The sequence below is a fragment of the Microcaecilia unicolor genome, chromosome 5 (assembly GCF_901765095.1).
Source record: "Microcaecilia unicolor chromosome 5, aMicUni1.1, whole genome shotgun sequence".
NCBI classification, from domain to species: Eukaryota; Metazoa; Chordata; class Amphibia; order Gymnophiona; family Siphonopidae; genus Microcaecilia; species Microcaecilia unicolor.
This window is the reverse complement of record NC_044035.1, coordinates 151,811,378-151,830,531: the sequence shown is the minus strand read 5'-3', so window position 1 is coordinate 151,830,531 and position 19,154 is coordinate 151,811,378. Positions and strand designations below refer to the sequence as shown.

The window sequence follows — 19,154 nt, the reverse complement described above, 5'->3', positions numbered from 1 at the left end:
TGCCCTGACGAAGTTTCGAAAATTCGAAACCTGGCCATGTCGGCTGAGGTTCCTGGTCCATATTTCACTGCTGCCAGTTAAGTGATTTAATATATTTTGCAATGCTGAAGTCAGTTCTACTTGATGTTTCAATTCTTTAAAAAAAGGACATTTTAAAAAAGATTTATTTGGAAAATGTTACTGCACTGACAATATATCACTAAAAAATATTCATCACGTAAAAAAAAATACCATATAGGATAAATGACGATCTGCACTTGACTGCCTGAAAAATTGTTTAATAAGCAGTCCAGTCGCATTAATTCTGAAAGATCCTTAAAAAAATACAAAATAGTTTTACATTAGTGAATTTGTGCTTGGGAAGGTTTATTAAGCATTGTTATATAATGGTCCCCGCACAGATATAAGTTGAATTTGTCCAGCTTATATGACGTTTCCTGTCCATGGCATGCCCCCTCCCCCCAAAATTTTTTTTAATTCATTAATGCGTGCTTATCATGCAGAAAAGGCAAAATTGCTGCAAAATGTTTTAATGTGTTTTGCAGAATGCATTTCCATGCAGACTAAGGGCACATTAGGGCTTAACTCCCTTCAGCAAAAGGGCCCCTTAGGTCCTTGTGCAACTTACAAAGGATGTATTTTCTGCCCAACCTTTGTATTCAAGACATTGCAGGAAGTTAAAATTCATAGGAAATTCTATGCAAGGAATAACTTATGCAAAGTTCATCATCTGCTTTTAGCCTCCACTGTTAAATTCCAAGACCAGGCTTTCTATAGGAAAGAAATTTGCTTGCATACATTTTTCTTTCCCCTTTCAAGAACTTTTCAGGATGTTAAAGCTGGGAGCACAAGTTGTGCTTGCAGGCTGTTATGTCCAATCCTTAAATCTTTTGTTGTTGTTGTTTGGCTTTGATATATGTGCACAAAGAATATTTTTTATAATTCTTTTGTAAGTTGCATATGCACTTTTGAATTTCAGTAGACTGATGTTGACAAGAACTGTGGTGAACTAGTTGTAACCAGAAGCTTGAATTGGTTATACTTGTGGCTTTTTTTGAGGGGGTACTTGGGGGTACTGAGTACCGGCACCTTTTCCATTGTCTGCTAAAATTGACCCATGGCCCCCAAGTTTTAATGAAAGAGCTAAGTCTCTGCACACCAATTCTGCCTTGTCATAGATTCTGTGACAAGTTGCAGAGGGCTTGGCTATTGTGGGGTGGATCTCTCAGTGATCACCCCATCCCTGAAGGGTGGTCTGGCATTTGAGTACCGGCACCTTTTTCGCTAGAGAAAACGCACGGGTTATACGTACATATAATTTCCACATTTGATGGTCCATTGTCACAGAATTTATTTAGCTATATTATTTATTTTGCGGTCCTTTTACTGAACTGCAGTCAGCACTAACGTGTGCTAACTGCAGGTTAAAACCCTCTGCTGTGGGGTGGTGTCAGGCACCCCGTCATAGTTTTGGGATTGGCACACACTTCCCAAGCTCTAAAAAATAGATTTGATTTTTTAGCGCTGGGGGCATGACTGGGGGGGCGGAAAGTAGGTGTGTACTGCACTAATTGGTTAGCTCAGCTAGATCACCACACACTAACCAATTAGCAAATGGCTAGCATGTGAGCCCTTACCACCTAGAAAACAGGTGTCAGTAAGCAGCCTCAGCGTGTGGGAAAGACCCACGCTGGGTAATGCAGCTTAGTAAAAGGCCCCTTTATTTTGAAAGATTTTTTTTCTCTCTCTCTCTCTCTCTCTCTCTCTGCACTGTAGCTTTAATTCAGTTTTGGTCTTTGTGTTAAAAGAGGACCCTCTTCCACTTTTGCTTGCTTTCCTGACTCTGGTGGATAAACACACCTGGACATGCACCAGCTGCTCCCCAGGGTGGCTGTTGTTTCTCCATAGGAGATGTGTCTGGACAGTGGCCTCTGCCGTCAGTCTGCTCTCTGGCACAGACAGCTGCGAGAGATGCTTTGCTTGGACATCCAGCATGTAGTGGTACTGGTACAGAATACCCGGTGAAAAGAACGGGAAGTCCACATGTCCTGCAAAGTGAAGACAAAAAAAACCTAGGTTATACTGCATGTACAATTTTCCACTGTAAATGCTTGATCACAGAAAACTACTTCCACATGAAATTCTTTGTTCTTTAAAACTAATTTTTTAAAATTTTATCATAAGGGGAATTCAACAGAAACTTTTCAGAAGAATTTGCCTCCCCTTGTTCCTTGTGTACTTTGACAAAATTTGGAGAATAAAACCAGTGCAGGGCAGACTTCTATGGTCTGTGCCCTGATCGTGACTGAATAGATATGGATGGGCTGGAGTGTAAATTTTAAAATGATGTGACTTGGTGGTGTGGTGTGAGAGCTAAAGCTGAAAAGGTAAGGGGAAAAAAATTAGCCTTCATAAATTACAAGACAGCTCAGAAAGAGGAAGACAAATATACCTGAAGAAGCTAAGAGTAGCTGGAGAAGCTGTCAGGAAAGCAAAGATAGCCAATATGGTTAAATTGGGGGACAAGATTTTTTTTTAATATGTAAGTGATAGGAGGAAGTGCCAAAATGGCATTGTGAGGCTCAAGGGTGAAGGGGAGGAATATGTAGAAGCTGATAAGGATAAAGCTGAACTGCTTAACATTTAGTTCTGCTCTATGTTCACAGATGAAAAGCTGGGAGAAAAACTGCAGAAAACAAATGCTAATGGGGATGGATGGATGGTAGACGGGGACCGATTCTTAGAAGACTGTGTTCATGAGGAGCTAGCTAAACTAAAAATAGACAAAGCAATGGGGCCTGATGGAATACATCTGAGGGTACTCAGTAATTCACAGAAGTTCTGGGGACTCCATTGTCCAATCTCTTCAATGCTTCTTTAGAATCTGGAGTGGTCCCTCTACACAAGAGTGGAAGTAAGGAGGAGGTTGGGAATTACAGACCTGTCAGTCTAACCTCAGTGGTGAGTAAACTAATGGAAACGCTTCTAAAGCAGAAGACTGTGAGGTTTCTCGAATCAAATGAACTGCAGGACCCGAGGCAGCATGGTTTCACTAGAGGTAGGTCTTGTCAGACAAATCTGATTGATTTCTTTGACTGGGTGACCAAATAGTTGGGCACGGGAGGGGCATAAGATGTGGTGTACTGGATTTATCAAAGCCTTTAACACGGTTTCACACAGGTGACTGATAAATATGGGACCTAAAGTGACTGGGACTAAAAATACTAGGTCTAGGGGGCATGCAATGAAGCTACTAAGTAGTAAATTTTATGGCTGCATGTTAATCACGATTAACGCCGCTATTAACAAGTTAATTATTAATCACAACTTTAAAATTTAATTGCACTTAATAATTGACTTTCCACATCTATCCCTACTCTCCCATGGACCGTCCGTGGCTCTCTCTCCTCTCCCTTTCCCACCCAATTTACCTTCTGCTTTAATCTAACCTCCTTAAGTCTTCGGCCCTGCAGCAGCGGTGGCCATATGGAACCAGGCCTTCTCTCTGACCCATCCCAAACAGGAAACTGCATCAGAAGGGGGTGAGATGGGTCAGAGGGAAGGCCCAAGTAGGCTACAGACAGCTTTTCCGTATGCTGCAGGGAAAAGACTCAAGGAGATTAGATTAAAGCTGAAGGTAAATTGGGCAGGAAAGAGAGGGGTGAGAGAGCCGCCAGCGGTCCATGGGAGGGAGAGATGCGTAAATTAATCGATTTAATCGCGATTAATAATTAACATGTTAGTCGTGGTGTTAACAGTGATTAACGTGTAACCATAAAAATTTACTACTTAGTAGCTTCATTGTGTGTCCCCTCGTCCAAGTATTTTTGGAAACAGTAAACAAGCGATTCACATCTACCTATTCCACTCCACTCAGTATTTTATAGACTTCTATCATATTTCCCCTCAGCCTTCTTTTCTCCAAGCTAAAGATCCCTAGCCGCTTTAGACTTTTCTCATCCCCTTTATCATTTCGTCGCCCTTCTTTGTACCTTTTCTAATTCCACTATATCTTTTTTGAGATGCAGTGACCAGAATTGCACACAGTATTTGAGGTACGGTCGCACCATAGAGCGATACAAGGGCATTATAACATCCTTGTAAGGTCCTCTTGCAATTTTTCACAATCCTCTTGTGATTTAACAACTTTGAATAACTTTGTGTCATCAGCAAATTTCATTACATCACTAGTTATTCCCATTTCTAGATCCTTGAACAGCTGTGCCAATTCTGGAAGTTTGATTTTGTGCAAAAATAGCTCAATCTGGTTGTCACGAAATGCCTAGCCACTCACCTGGCTAACCCCGCGGCCACTTAGAGGGTCTATCCCCAGCACAGCTCAGGTCTGCCTGCATCTAGTCATGTGTTCTACAATAGCACCCTCCTCCCACCAACTAGGTCCCAACCGCCTTTGGGCGACTCTCCCACTCCCAAGTTATCCCCAGCTTCGGCAGGGTCAAGACATCATGTTCAGTGACATTGTCCAAGGGGTGGGGAATGGGTGTGGTTTGGGCAGTGATATCACCAAAAGGGGCAGGCAGTGTGAATGCATGGCTTGGGTGTGTCCTTGCTTCTGATTGGCTGAAACCCAGAAGTGGGCGTGTCAGCTGTCAAATTTGATGAATGCTATGTATTCAGAGTTTCAATTTATTAATTAATTAACTTATTTTATTTTTATTTTTTTTTATTTATGTTAATTTATATACCGTATCTTATTGCATCTGCAAAACAGAACGGTTTACATATATATAAAAAAATTGGTATATACAAATAAACAGACATAGGAATTCCATTCATGACAGGAAAGCACAGCAATCAAGATAAACTACATAATAAATCAATACAAGTTAAAAATCTAATATCCAGTTAAGCTATCCCATTTTTCTTTGTCTTTTTGACCTTATCTCATTATCTCATTATGTTGAAACCTGGGAGCATTTAAAATCTTTTTTTTTTCTTTGCTTAGATCAAAAGAAAAAGATGGCATGTGGGAACTTGTTCCTTTTGTTTTGTGAATTGCAGTGGTATATTATAAAAATGCACTTGAATTTTTTTATTACCACTATTTAAAATACAGATATTGAATAATGAGGGCAGTGCTGCCTCATGCAGAAGTCCAAAGTCAGTCTAAATATGCCAACATTGTCCATTTCAGGACACTATTAGCAGCCAAGTTCATACAAAGTTAATTATGTTCAATGGAAAATAAATCTGTTGGCTCGGGTTGCTTGCTATGTGAATATTCCATCACTGTTTCATTATTGCTACCAAGTATTACATATTAAGGGCACTTGCTTTAAACTTTGTTTTAATTTGTTTATCCAGACCTTACATGCACATAGTATTGCTTTTTAAACCCAAAGGTGAATCCTAAGGGTGGTGAAACAATTTGGTATAAACTGAGTTGTTTCTGACTTTATTTGTTTTGGACTGCTTTGGGTCCTGCTGATCTGTACATCTGCAGTATGGAATTTTGGAAAATGGAAATGAGAAAATAAAAATTAAGTTTTGGATGTACTCTGTTGAAGTTGTTGGTCAGACTTTTAAATGCCCAGTTGAGTATATATGCTAATATCAACTTTGTTAAATGTTTCAGACATATCAATCTACTAGCACCCATGAATAACTGAATTCTATTATTCTGTCTCACTGTATTTTCAAATGTAAGCCACATTGAACCCAAGTTTGCTTGGGATAAGGTGGGATATAAATGACTTTTTTTAAAATCCTTTATCCTTCACATTTTAAGACACTGCCTATCTAGCTGGATGGTGATGGCACAGGGAAGACTAACTCAAAATAGCCTGTTCCTTAGCTGGATCCTAGTACTACCATATTGAAAATGCAACCATACCATACCTCTGTGGTTATGTTCCATTAATAAGTTAAATGATTAACTGGATTTCTTGAAAGAATTATATAAACTTTGGATGCGTGACTAGGGACACAAAAATACACTTATTTATTCAATATCACAATTCCTCATGTACAGCCACAAAACAACCTTTTAGGGTGGATAGTGTTTACAATGAGCTCTTTTTATTATCGACCAGATAGAGATAAGAGTTTTCAGTTTTGACACAGTATCAGTCATCACAAGAACAAAATATAAGAAAACCAATGGACTGTATTAGAGGACTGTAGCCAATTTAGTTATGTTTAAATAAAAGATACCTGTGTGAAACAAAATATTTAGGGCCCTGTTTACTAAGCCATGTTAGAGATGCGCTAATATTTTTAGCGTGTGCTAAACATTAGCATACGCTAACCATGTAGGTGCCTGTAGTATTCACAAGAACAAAATATAAGAAAATCAATGGACTGTATTAGGGGCTTATAGCCCATTTAATTATGTTTAAACAAATGAGATCTGCATGAAACAAAATATTTATTTTTATTTTGACTTATGAAACTATTTGCCTCTGAAACATGTTCAGAACAGATAAATCCATTTGTGTATCTAAAAGGTAAACTTCTACAAAACAGATGAAGATGTGATTCTCTGTGCCCCAATGAAAGGAGAGTTTAATTCTAGTTCCATTTAATTTTAATATATTTCATAATCTTTATTACACCATGCTTCCCAAGGCAAATTACAACAGTTAATATGAACCCAGCAGGAAACAGGATATCCTCACTGAAATTTGGCCATCTGTATTGTATAGAACAAGGTAGAAAAATGAACACAAAATATAGAGTTTATAACTGCTGTTTCTACCAGCGACAATAATTTTTTAAGCTGTTTTAGGGGGTCTTCTACCTAGGCGCACTGGCGTTTTTAGTGTGCATTAAAAATAGGCGCAGGCTAAACGCTGAAGATGCCCATAGGAATACATTGGCGTCCTTAGCATTTAGCGTGTGCTAAAAACACCAGTGTGCCTTAGTAAAAGACCCCCTTAGTGTTATTCAATGTTTATTTCATATTTACATCTACATATGGGAAGCTTTTAAATTAATTAAAAAACTGTCATATAAGTAAAAAAAAACAATTTTTTTGTCTTCCATCTTTTAAGGCACTGCCTATCCAACTCGAACAGCTTTAGACTTTTTACAGATGGACCACACATTTATTTTTTAATATTCTTTTGCTATTGTTTTCAATAGCATTTGCTATTGTTTTGGGTGAACTGAAATTCCACCTACTGCCGGCAAGCTTCACCTACTGGCTTCAGCCGTATAATGGACTAGATAGGAACACCCTATCTCCTGTTCATCCAACCTCCTTGAGCTAGATCAAGGATGCCAGATTGAGAACAGGAGATGGTACAAGACTATCTAGCCCATTATGTGGGTGGAAGCCTGTAAGCAGAGCTTGCTGACAGTAGGCGGAGTCACAAGTACACCCAAAACAATAGCAAGCACTATTGAAAGCAACAGTAAAAGATTATTAGAAATAATGGACTGCCATCTGTAAAAAGTCTAAAGCTGTTTCACTTGTACATGCAGTGCCTTAAAAAGTGGAGGACAAAAGATTTTTTTTTTACTTATTTGACAGATTTTTAATTTATTTGAAAGTATCCCATATGTAGTATCATTAAATCCTTAATATCATGAAATTATTGATAGTGATCTAACCATGGAAAAACAGGTTTCTTCATTAGTGACGAAATGTTTCGTCCTGATGAAAAAGCTGCGATATGTATGCAACTATTTTGAATAAGATCAATTTAAGAATCATTGTTCCAGGCCCCCCTTCCATCCGAGGTCCATGCCCCCCTCCCTCCCTCTCCTCCCCTTCGAGTTCTAGGCCCCCCTTCCCTTCAAGTAAGTCGAGCAGGAATGCCAGAAGGGAAGGTAGGCTGAAGCACCGTGCTTGCTCGACTTAAACTGCTGCCAGCATACACCGAGGTAAGAACTTTTAAATTACAGCCAGCACACAGGAAGGCAAGGGGCAGGCGCAGGACTGCGAGAGGAGGGCAGCCAACGCAGGTTGGGCTGCCGCTGAGAGAGAGAGGGAGGGAGGCGCGGGGGTCTGGAACTCCGAAGACAGGGGGGCATGGAACGCGGAGGGAAGGGGGGCCTAGAACTTGGAGGGGAGGAGAGGGAGGGAGGGGGGCCTGGAACTCGGAGGGGAGGAGAGGGAGGGAGGGAAGGAGGGGGGCATTGAACTCGGAGCCCGTAAGTGATAATGAGCGCTAAGTCAAACTGAGAAAGGCCGTGAGGCAGCAACTCGCTCCACAACTATCCGTTGACGTTCCAAATACTGTGCCGCTCAAAATACATCGGGCAACCGCTGATCAAGCAAGACAACTCACCGCTAACGTCCCGATACAGCTGGCAGGGTTTACAAGACTATTGAACAGATGTCGACAGGCTGCAGTCATGTTCTGATATAGTTTATCAGACTCTATCAACTGAAGATAGGGGGCTCTGTCTCTCTCTCTCTCTCTCTCTCTCTCTCTCTCTCTCTCTCTCTCACACACACACACACACTCTGTGTCACACATACACTCTCTCTCTCTCACACACACACTCTCTCTACCAAACACATACTCTCTCTAAAACATACACACTCTGTCTCTCACACTCTCTCTGTGTCTCACTCTACACACACACACTCTTTCTCTCTATAACACACACTGTCTCACACACACACACACACACTCTCTCTCTGTCACAGACACACTCTATCACACACACACACACTCTCTCTCACATACACTCTCCCTGACACACTCTCTCTATCAAACTCTATCTCTCTGGCACACACACACAATCTCTGTCTCACACACACTCTCACTCTCCTAAACACATACACTCTGTCTCACACAAACACACACACACTCTGTCTCTCTCTCTCTCTCTCTCATTCTCTCTCACACACATACACTCTCTCTCATACACTCACTCTCTCTCACTCATTCTCTCAGACACATACTCTATGTCTCACACAAACTTTCTCTATCAAACACACACACACACACTCTCTCTCACATACACACTCTCTCTAAAACATACACACACTCTCACACTCTGTGTGTCTCACTTTACACACACACACACTCTCTCTCTCTATAACACACACTCTCTTTCTGTCACAGACACTATCACACACACTCACTCGCTGTCTCTCACATACACTCTCTCTATCACACTCTATCTCTCTGTCGCACACACATTCTCACATACACATACACTCTGACTCTCACACAAACACACACACACTCTGTATCTCTCTCTCTCTCATTCTCTCACACACACTTTCTCTCTCACACTCTCTCTCTCTCTCTCTCTCTCTCTCTCTCTCTCTCTCTCTCTCAAACATACACACTCCGAGGAAAACCTTGCTAGCCCCCCTTTCATTTGTGTGAGAAACGGGCTTTTTTTTTTACTAGTATTCTGATATTTGTCAACATTTGCTTATTTTCGATCTGAAGAAAGGTTACAATCGAAAGATAATCAAAAGATGTATTGTTAGTCCAATAAAAAGGTATCATCTTATTTTCTTCTCTATGTTTTGATTTATTTCTATTTATTACCTTTAAATGTGGACTAACACACTTACCACTTTATTCAGGCCCTTGAAAATCACAAACGTCCCACCGCCTTCTATAGTTTTGGAAGTTTGAAAATCGCGTCCACCTTGTCATTTCCAAAAAATAAACACACTGCAGTACACAACATGAACACGATTTAATAAGCCTCTCAATTCTACTGAACTGAGGTTTAAAATGTGCCAACAGTTCAGAAAGCCAGCAGAACTTCTCTGTGCTCCTGCAGGTGGTTAAACCTGTCAAACAGTGGAAACATATTTCTCATCATCCAGGTATCCGTACATTTGAATGTAATCCCTGTGTTGTTGTGATCAGTCCAACCCTGGAACAATTTAGCACATTAGCATTCGGCAGCCGAGTTAAATTTGTTAGCAAAAGGATTGCTGTCTAAACTCAGGCCCCCTTTGGATTACCTTTAGCTGACGAGATGATGTGGAGCAGGGACAGGAGCAGCGTCCAGTGTCCAGCCGCTGCCTGCGGGTACATGTTGCTGCCGCTGCTGGTAACTAGGATGAGAGAACAAAGCATACAGGGAGAGAAATGACCGGTGCCAGCCTGTTCCTACGATCCTGTACTTTCTCCAAATTACACAGATTAGGAAAAGCCACATCTGCAGCCAAGCAAACATGGGCACGGGATGTGACAGAGCAGCCCGCGGAGGTTCTGCCAGGACAGGACGGGTTTTTTTAAACGGACATTTCTCGGGGATCAAAAACAGAGAAAAGTAGCAAAAACGAAAGCGGAGGAAGCCCCGAGCTGCCTCCTCCCCTCCACAGCCCCCCTGGATTATTTAAAGGCGCAGGACCCCTGGAAGAACGCTCACCAATCCAAAAATGTGTGTGTGTGTATATATATATATAACCAGGCTGTCCTGGTTACGTTCTTAACCTGTCCGGTTTGCAGAATCTCCACAGGTGGAAATACAGGGTAGGAATCTGTATATACAGGCTGTCCAGGTTTATTTTGTGCATATCCATTGCGGCTGGCCAAGGGAACCCTGACTTGGGGATGGGTGAAGCTTTGACAAATTTAGAAAGGACATGCATGCACTAATACTCTTCCACTGATGCAGTACTTTCTGAACATGCATCTGATGCTTGCAGAGTGAAACTGACCTATTCCATATTCTTCCATATGTCAGGAAGTTTTGCTTCATTCTTTATAAATACAACTGGACTAGGTCCAAAAAGTATTGCATCAGTTCTGAAGCCTTGGTGTACTTTGTATTTCTTGTTTTTCATATCAGTGATCTACCTAGTGTATTTGACACCTGGAGGGGATCATTTCTTAACATCCCCTCCTCTATTTCACAAAATTATTTTCAGTAATATCATGAAATTTTTTAGAATTGCTGGCACATGGTGATAATAAAAAGCAGACTGACTTTATTTTTTAATTCTCTACAGATAATACACCCCTTTCGTGGCTTCACCCAGGGTACACCACTTCCATCGCCCTGCCCTTGGTATGCCACTTTTTCTTGAGGCAGGCCACATAACAATAAGTCCAGCCCCACAATTAATATGACGGAGGGAGGGATGAACAAGGCTTAGCAGGGGCGCTCCTCACACTCCTTCCCAGCAAGCTGGGTGTCACTCAGGAAGCCTGCCACAGCTGCCTGCCCACACGTGCACACTGGCAGCTTAAGGCCAGTCTGAGGTGGGGGAATGGGATGGGCGCAAAGAATTAAAACTTTCGCCCACAGACTGGCACCATATTTTCTTTTGCCCTGGACAGGCAAACAGTTCTGATTCAGTCGAACCACGGCACTCTTTTTGTTATCTCTGGACTGGGCTCTTGGCCCTGTTTTGGACAGCTTGATCATTGCCCGCTTCCTTATCTGGCCATGACCGCTCAGATGGTGATGCACATCGGCTAAGGCACACCTTACAGGTTTTTTTTTCTTTGCCAAACTGAAGGACTGGGGTCAACCAGGTCATAGTTTCCTGGTCCACACTATACTTAAAGGTTGGTATGGTTCTGTTCCACCTTGGCCAGATTATCGGAAACCTATCACACATGATATCATGAATCAATTGTTCTATGCCCTCCCCATCATTTGTTTCTCCCATGATATTTAGGTCATGCTATCTATATCTTTTATAGATAGCATCTCCCTCCCGCCTGCCTGCATCCCACCCCACTGCATAACAAGAGGCGTCCAAGACTCCTCACACCTCCCGCCCGTCACAACGAGAAGCATCTGAGCCTTTCCTTACCTTCCACCCGGCGCACCGGAACCCCCGAACCTCACACCAATCAGACGGACAATCCGGGCCCACATCCAGCGCTGCCAACTCTCTATCCGCTCGCCGCTCGTGAAAAGGCAGTGGAAACCGGGGAGACGGACCCAGTGTGGATGCTTCGCAAGGCGGAGACTGACAAGACGCAAGTGAATCCCGTGAGAGCAAATCGGAGCTGACATGAGCCAAACCGATGGTTACTATGTGGCTTAAAAGAACGGAGCAGCGGCAGCAATGAAAAGAACAGATGAATCACAATAGATTAACTCCGCTAGTCATTTGCCCACAACGCTGCCTGTCACCCAAATCCAAACTCCAAATAAGAAGCACGTACAGAGCTGTGGAACCTCATCATCCCAAACAGCACTCCCGAACAGAATACTATGAGGCATATTTTCAAAGCACTTTGGGAGGCTAAGTTCCATAGGTTTTATGGAACTTTGGGAGGCTAAGTGCTTTGAAAATGAGCCTCCAAGACTGCTACCTGCTCCGATTCCTCCCTCCAGCCACCTGGATGATGACCGCAGCTGCAGATCTCATGAACGACTTCCACCTGCAGACTACCTACTCTCTTCCGCAACACAGCTGTCCCTCATCAGCTTCCCACCTCCAACTAACAACACAGCTCTCAAAACTACCGAGCCCTGCACCCTGGGGCAACACTCCTCAACATCCAACAGTCTGTTGAAGCGCCTGACTGTGAGTGTTCTATCTATCCCCAACTAACACCAACATGAACAAGGTCAAAATATTCATAGCAATCTATTCCCTCTCACTGATTCACCTAACACTATCCATCCCACTCACAGAAAACAATATCATACCCATCCTACAAAATCACCAAAGACTGATGAATCACTCCACACTCCAGCAAACTGACACCCACCAAATTAAAGGAAGATTATCCAAACACGGACAATACCAACAATATGGAAGGAAAGCCCACAACAAACACACACCACCCAAGTAAAGACAACTAATAAAAATCCACACATCATCAAACCTAGCAGCCCCATACCAAAATATCCAAGTGGGCTACATTAATGCTAGGTCCGTAGTTAACAAAACAACAACAATATCAGATTGGCTCAGCTCAGAAAACCTTGACCTTATCTTCATCAGTGAAACATGGATACACGATCAAAAGGACCCCATAATCCTTGATCTATACCCTCCAGGTTACAAAATCACTCACTGGACCATATTGGGAAACAGAGGTGGAGGCATAGCACTAATGTATCGAACCCAATTCACCACAAAAACTATGGCCGAATCCATTACACCCCAATTAGAAATTGTTTCATTCAGAATCCACAACAAATCCTTCATCGATCATCTGAACTGCGTCCTGTTTTACAGACCACCCAGTAACTGGAACGAAAGCCAGCCTATCTTCACGGACTTCAGCTCAAACACTTGTGTAAACAACTCCAATACACTAATACTAGGTGACATAAATGTTCACCTAGAAGACCCCAACTCCACCACTGCACGCGAATGCATAGACTTCCTACAGTCCTGGGATCTCAAATGGCCTCACATGCAAGCTACCCACACCAAGGGACACACACTGGACCTCATATCACACAAACTGTCCACAGATCATAATCTATTAATAACAGGCATCAAATGGACAAAAATACCTTGGACCGACCACTACAAACTGAACCTATCCCTAGACTGGCGGAAGAAGGGACTAAACCATACACCAGAACAAACAACTTACACTACGAGAGGGCAAATAGACCCACAAGTATTCTGGCAACTGATATATGATAACGAATGGACAACACGAACGGAGTCCATACATTATCTCAATCACTGGGAGGATAGATGCAGAAACGTACTAAATGAAATAGCACCCCTAAAGACAAGAATATCAAGAAGACAAAACTCGATACCATGGTTCAATGACGAATTAAAAAAACTCAAAACCCTATCCAGGAAACTTGAACGAGCATGGAAAAAAATAAAAGATGAACATACACTCAATGCATGGAAACAAACACATAGAAAATACAAGTATGCAATAAGACAAACCAAAAGGTCCTACTACAAAACTAAAATAGGACCGGATTACAAAGATCTGAAGAAACTATTTCCACTCGTAAATAAGTTACTAGACACCACCCCTATCACCACAACCAACACAGACATCCGACCCGCTGACAAACTTGCTAACTACTTTAACAAAAAAATAATAAAATTACGCAGCACACTCCCTCAGCACAACACCGACATCGAAAACTTCTTCAATGGCCTGGATCTAACCCCTGATGAATACCCAGCTGACTGCTTCTGGTCAACATTTACTCTCCTCACCACTGAATCAGTTAAACAAGCGACTCATTGGTTCACCAGCACCCACTGCAAACTAGATATATGCCCCAGTCATCTACTTAAATCCACCCCCGGCCGCTTCATAGCAGACCTCACATCTCACCTAAACTTCATGCTACAACAAGGTCTCTTCCCCGAAGAATATGGTAACATCCTACTCACCCCAATACCAAAAGACACTAAGAAAAACACAAACGATCTCGCCAATTACCGTCCAGTTGCATCTATCCCACTAGTAGTGAAACTGATGGAAAGCTTGGTGACCAAACAGCTTACGGAATACATGGACAAGTTCTCAATACTACACGACCCACAATCAGGATTCCGCCCCCACCATAGCACTGAAACTGTCCTAGTCACTCTCCTGGCTAAATTCAATCAGGAAATAACCACAGGCAAAAGCATACTTCTCCAATTCGACTTGTCGAGTGCATTCGACATGGTAAACCACAATATACTACTAAGACTCCTTGGCCATTTCTGGATTGTTGGAAATGTGATTAGTTGGATCAAGGGCTTCCTAACCACCAAAACATACCAAGTAAAAACAAATGCAAATATATCACCACCATGGAAAACAGCCTGCGGAGTACCTCAAGGATCACCATTATAACCAATACTCTTCAATATAATGATAATCCCACTGGCAAAGTCCCTATCCAATTGAGGCCTCAACCCTTTCATCTATGCAGATGACGTTACAATCTACATTCCCTTCAGACACGACTTAACAGAAATAACCAATGAAATCAATGACGGCCTGAACATCATGGACTCTTGGGCAAATTCATTCCAACTGAAACTAAACAATGAAAAAACACACAGCCTCATCCTCTCATCTCAACATAACAAGTACAAACCCACAACTATAAACACCGCAGGACACACCCTACCTACTTCAGACAGCCTAAAAATACTCAGCGTCACAATTGACCGCAACCTTACCCTTGAGAGCCAAGTAAACTCCGTAATAAAGAAGATGTTCTATTCAATGTGGAAACTTAAACAAAATCTAATATAATCAATGGTCCTAAGCCATGCAGACTACTGCAACGGATGCAAAGAACTACTCACAAAAAAACTACAGACCGCCCAAAACACAGCAGCCAGACTGATATTTGGTAAAACACGATTCGAAAGTGCTAAACCCCTCCAAGAAAAGCTGCACTGGCTCCCAATCAAAGAACGGATCATCTTCAAAATCTGCACATTGGTCCACAAAATTATCTACAGCATAGACCCAGGCTACATGACAGACCTTATAGACCTACCAACCAGAAACAGAATCAGATCATCACAATCATACCTAAACCTACATTACCCTAACTGCAAAGGACTTAAATACAAAACAAGTTACGCATCCTGCTTCTCTTACATATGCACACAACTATGGAATGGACTCCCAAAAGCTGTGAAAACAATCCATGACCATCTAAATTTCAGGAAATCACTAAAAACCAACCTCTTCAAGAAGGCTTACCCCACCGATCCACCATAATCCCCCACATTCAGCAACACTGCATAACCAATATCGTATTGGACAATAGACAATCTTCAACAATATAACTTTGTATTTGTTATCAACTGACATGGCGACCGCCATTACGGTACTATGTAAGACACATTGAGCCTGCAAATAGGTGGGAAAATGTGGGGTACAATTGTAACAAATAAATATATATATCCCATCTATATCTTTTTTCTCTCTTTCTCTAATGCACCCCTGACACACAACTGGTACACCTGTGGTGTATATCTGACTTAAATTTGTACATCTGACTCCTAGCTGTAAATCTGATTGGCTCTATTTATACTTCTGATTCTATTTGTACATCTGACTTCTATCTGTAAACCCCATTGACTTCTATTTGTACATCTGACTCTATGTAATTCCGAATGAACTTAATGTAAGCCACATAGAACTGAATCCCTGACTCGGACATATGTGGGGGTATAAATCCAATAAAGTAAAGTAAAGGTCTGTTTTTTCATTGCCATTTTTTGCAGCCTTGCGAGTTGGGGACATAACTGCCCAGTCGTGATTGTGCCCCAGTATGGATGGTCTGTTATATTCAGACATCCTATTACATGATTCTTCACTAGTCATTAAGATCCCAACGTTCAAAAAATGACCAGCATGGTAGAGGGCAGCTGGTCACCCTGATGCAAGTACCAGGTTTTATCACCGTCCTGTCGCCACTTTGAGATTATACCTCGAGTTGCATCCGGACATAGCCTCACAATCGTATGTACAAGCAAGCGGCTCCCCGCTGACGAGATATCAATTTTCTGCCATTTTCAGCAAAACCCTAAGGATTGCTGGTCTAGACCTGAATCTATTTAGGACTTCAAAATGTCTCCAGTCTGAAACTGGGTAAATTGGCATTTCCGGGGGCCCCTTCCTAAATTTCTGCCCTGGACTCAGGAATATTTTAACATCGGCTCTGGGAGACACCTCTACAGCCCACACCAAACAAGATAATGTGGCACTGGAAACCTTCAGATAAAGGAAAATGCATCGACTGAACTGGATGTGCCTGTTAGAGTGAAGGCTGGGCAAACAGACCCTTGAAGAAGGCTTGTTGCCGAGAAACGGACCGTGTTGGGTCTAAATAAACTTGTTTTGAAGCTCTTACTCCCCTGTTTGGGCTGGTCATTTGGATTTGGTTTTACTTCCACCCTTGGTCTGCTTTGCTTGCGTTTCTGTAGAAGGCATGGACCTCCTTTCTTCCTGAGAAAATTACGGAACACATAGCAAGCATGGTTTAATGGGACAGAGTCAGCATGGGTTCAGCTAAGGGGTCTTGCCTCACCAATTTGCTTCATTTCTTTGAAAGCATGAATAAACGTGAATAAAGGTGAGCTAGTTGATGTATTGATTGTATCTAGATCCTGTCATGACGATGTCATAACAATACTCTGTAAGCCACATTGAGCCTGCACATAGGTGGGATAATGTGGGGTACAAATGCAATAAATAATAATAATGTAGTGTATCTAAATTTATGTAGGCTGATGATATTTCCACACTTTTTGCAGTTAATAGTGAGCTACAGGATTTACATATAAATATTTCTCTTTTTTTTCTCTAATCACTGATTGGATGAATTCTCATTACTTTTAAAGATGAACAAAAATAAAACAAAGTTGTGTTAGCTGGTTCTAAGCCGAATCAAACTATGGATTTAAACCTTAGGACTGATGGTGAAGTTCATATATTGGATCATTCAGTGAAACTTTTAGGTACTATTTTGGATCATAACCTGACAATGGAAAATCAAATTAATTCGCTTGTTAAAAGTACTTTCTGTATTTTAAGGAAATTCAGGTTGGTGGTCCAATCATTGATTTTAAGTAAACTGGATTACTTAAAGGTGCCTATCAAGCACCTTTATCTGGGGCTCTCAAAACAACTGTTAAAGAGAATTCAAATGATCCAGAATATGTCTGTGTGGTTAATGTTTTCTTTGCAAAAGATAGTATTACTCCCTTTTTTATGACGTAACAATGGCTTTCAATAGAAGCCAGAATACTGTTTAAATTGGGCTAATTTTTAAAATTTTGTATGTTTTGTCACCTAAATATATGATTTCCCTTGTTTGTAGACCAATGGCTGGCCAATTCAATAATGTTAGGAATACAACAGCTTTATCTTTCCCAAGTCCCAAAGGGATAACTTCAAAGAAAATGTTTCTTTCTTTTTTTTTCATTCTCTGAACATTGGGAGGGCATAGCAAATGACCTCATTTAACATCCATTTGACTACATTCAAATATAATTTGCTGCCACCTCACACACACACTGACAGACCCTTGAGTGGCTTCTATCACCTCCTCACACACAAAGTTCTTGTTATCAGGAAACCAGTCCAAGGGACAGGGCCTCTACAGGGTCTGTCAGCTTGCAGCAACTGCTCCCAGGCTCTGAGATGATTTTTGTCCAAATTGTTATGGCATTCTACCAAGAAAGACAAGAAACAACCAAATCAAAGCATTGTTGCAGCAGCAATGACCATGATGGAAGTGATGGTGACAGTCTGGCACCTATCCAAAGTTGATACTAGAGTTAGTTGAATGCAAATACAAGGAAGGACAGTCCTCCACATTGACCAGAGAATACCAAAAAACTGCGAATGTGACGTGTCCGGAAGCCTTGAAAGTGTTTTTATGTTTGATATCTGTGCAATGTTCATGTATGCCTACTTTAGTACACTGCTCATTGGTATTGAGAAGTACGGCTACCACAAGCGCATTTCCGCATCACTAGCTCAAGAAGCGCTATTTAAAGTCAGATGGTTAACTTCTGATTAGGGCCTAGTGGCCAAAACATGACTCGACTGGAGTTATTTGCCAATGTAGCTGTAGGATGCCTTCTGTGCAGACTCCAGAGGGTTTTTTTTTCCACATGGGCAGAGGGAAAGCAAGTTTTCAAGGCCCTGTTTCTGTGGGTTTCACTCTACCTTTGTTCTTCCTAGCAACCAATCCAGGGATTGTGAAGAAAACTATCCAGTCAGGTTTGGCTGCTTGAACAAAAGGGGTTTGCTGATAGGCAACGTTTTTTAAAATGTTGATGGCCATAGGCAGAATTAACCTCAGATAATCAGTGCTGGGCCAGGTGCAGGCACCAGCTCTGAGCTTATGTGGGTCCCTGCGGATATTTTGCCATGGCCTGCATAAGAAAAATTGAACAGTTTTCCTCTGATCCGGTTCTTATCCCCCTCCCAACCTCCCCCCCCCCCCGCATCACAAGATCTCCACCCTCCCAGAGATCCATACCTCCTCCAATCATCATCCTCCACCCCCTACTCAGGATAGGACCTGCCCAGGGCCTACCTGGAGTCCTTGGTGTTTCAGTTGTCTTTACAAAATGGCAGCTACAACCTCTACAGGTAGCCTCACAGTACTACCAGCGCTGCATACATCTAGTAGCGCTATAGAAATGATAAGTAGTAGTAGTACTGCCAAACACTACCTCTAGAGGACTCTGGCAAGGACTGGAGCAAGTAGAAATTGCTCCTGCCCGATCCTGCTAGACACCACACTAGATGGGGGCCATTTTTGATTGGGGTGGTCTTCCT

General features: G+C 41.9%; 1 protein-coding gene across 1 annotated transcript in view; it reads right to left on the bottom strand.

The window, feature by feature from the left end:
• The window catches only part of LOC115470349 (microsomal triglyceride transfer protein-like), a 135,418-nt gene extending 125,225 nt beyond the window's left edge, over window positions 1-10,193 (bottom strand). The window contains exons 1-2 of the mRNA XM_030203425.1: window positions 9,908-10,193; window positions 1,861-2,048 (exon numbers count right to left, since the gene is read on the bottom strand). Coding sequence (XP_030059285.1) covers window positions 1,861-2,048; window positions 9,908-10,022 — 303 coding nt within the window. The 5' untranslated portion in view covers window positions 10,023-10,193. The remainder of the gene's footprint in view (window positions 1-1,860; window positions 2,049-9,907) is intronic.
• Between the last annotated feature and the right edge of the window lie 8,961 nt (window positions 10,194-19,154).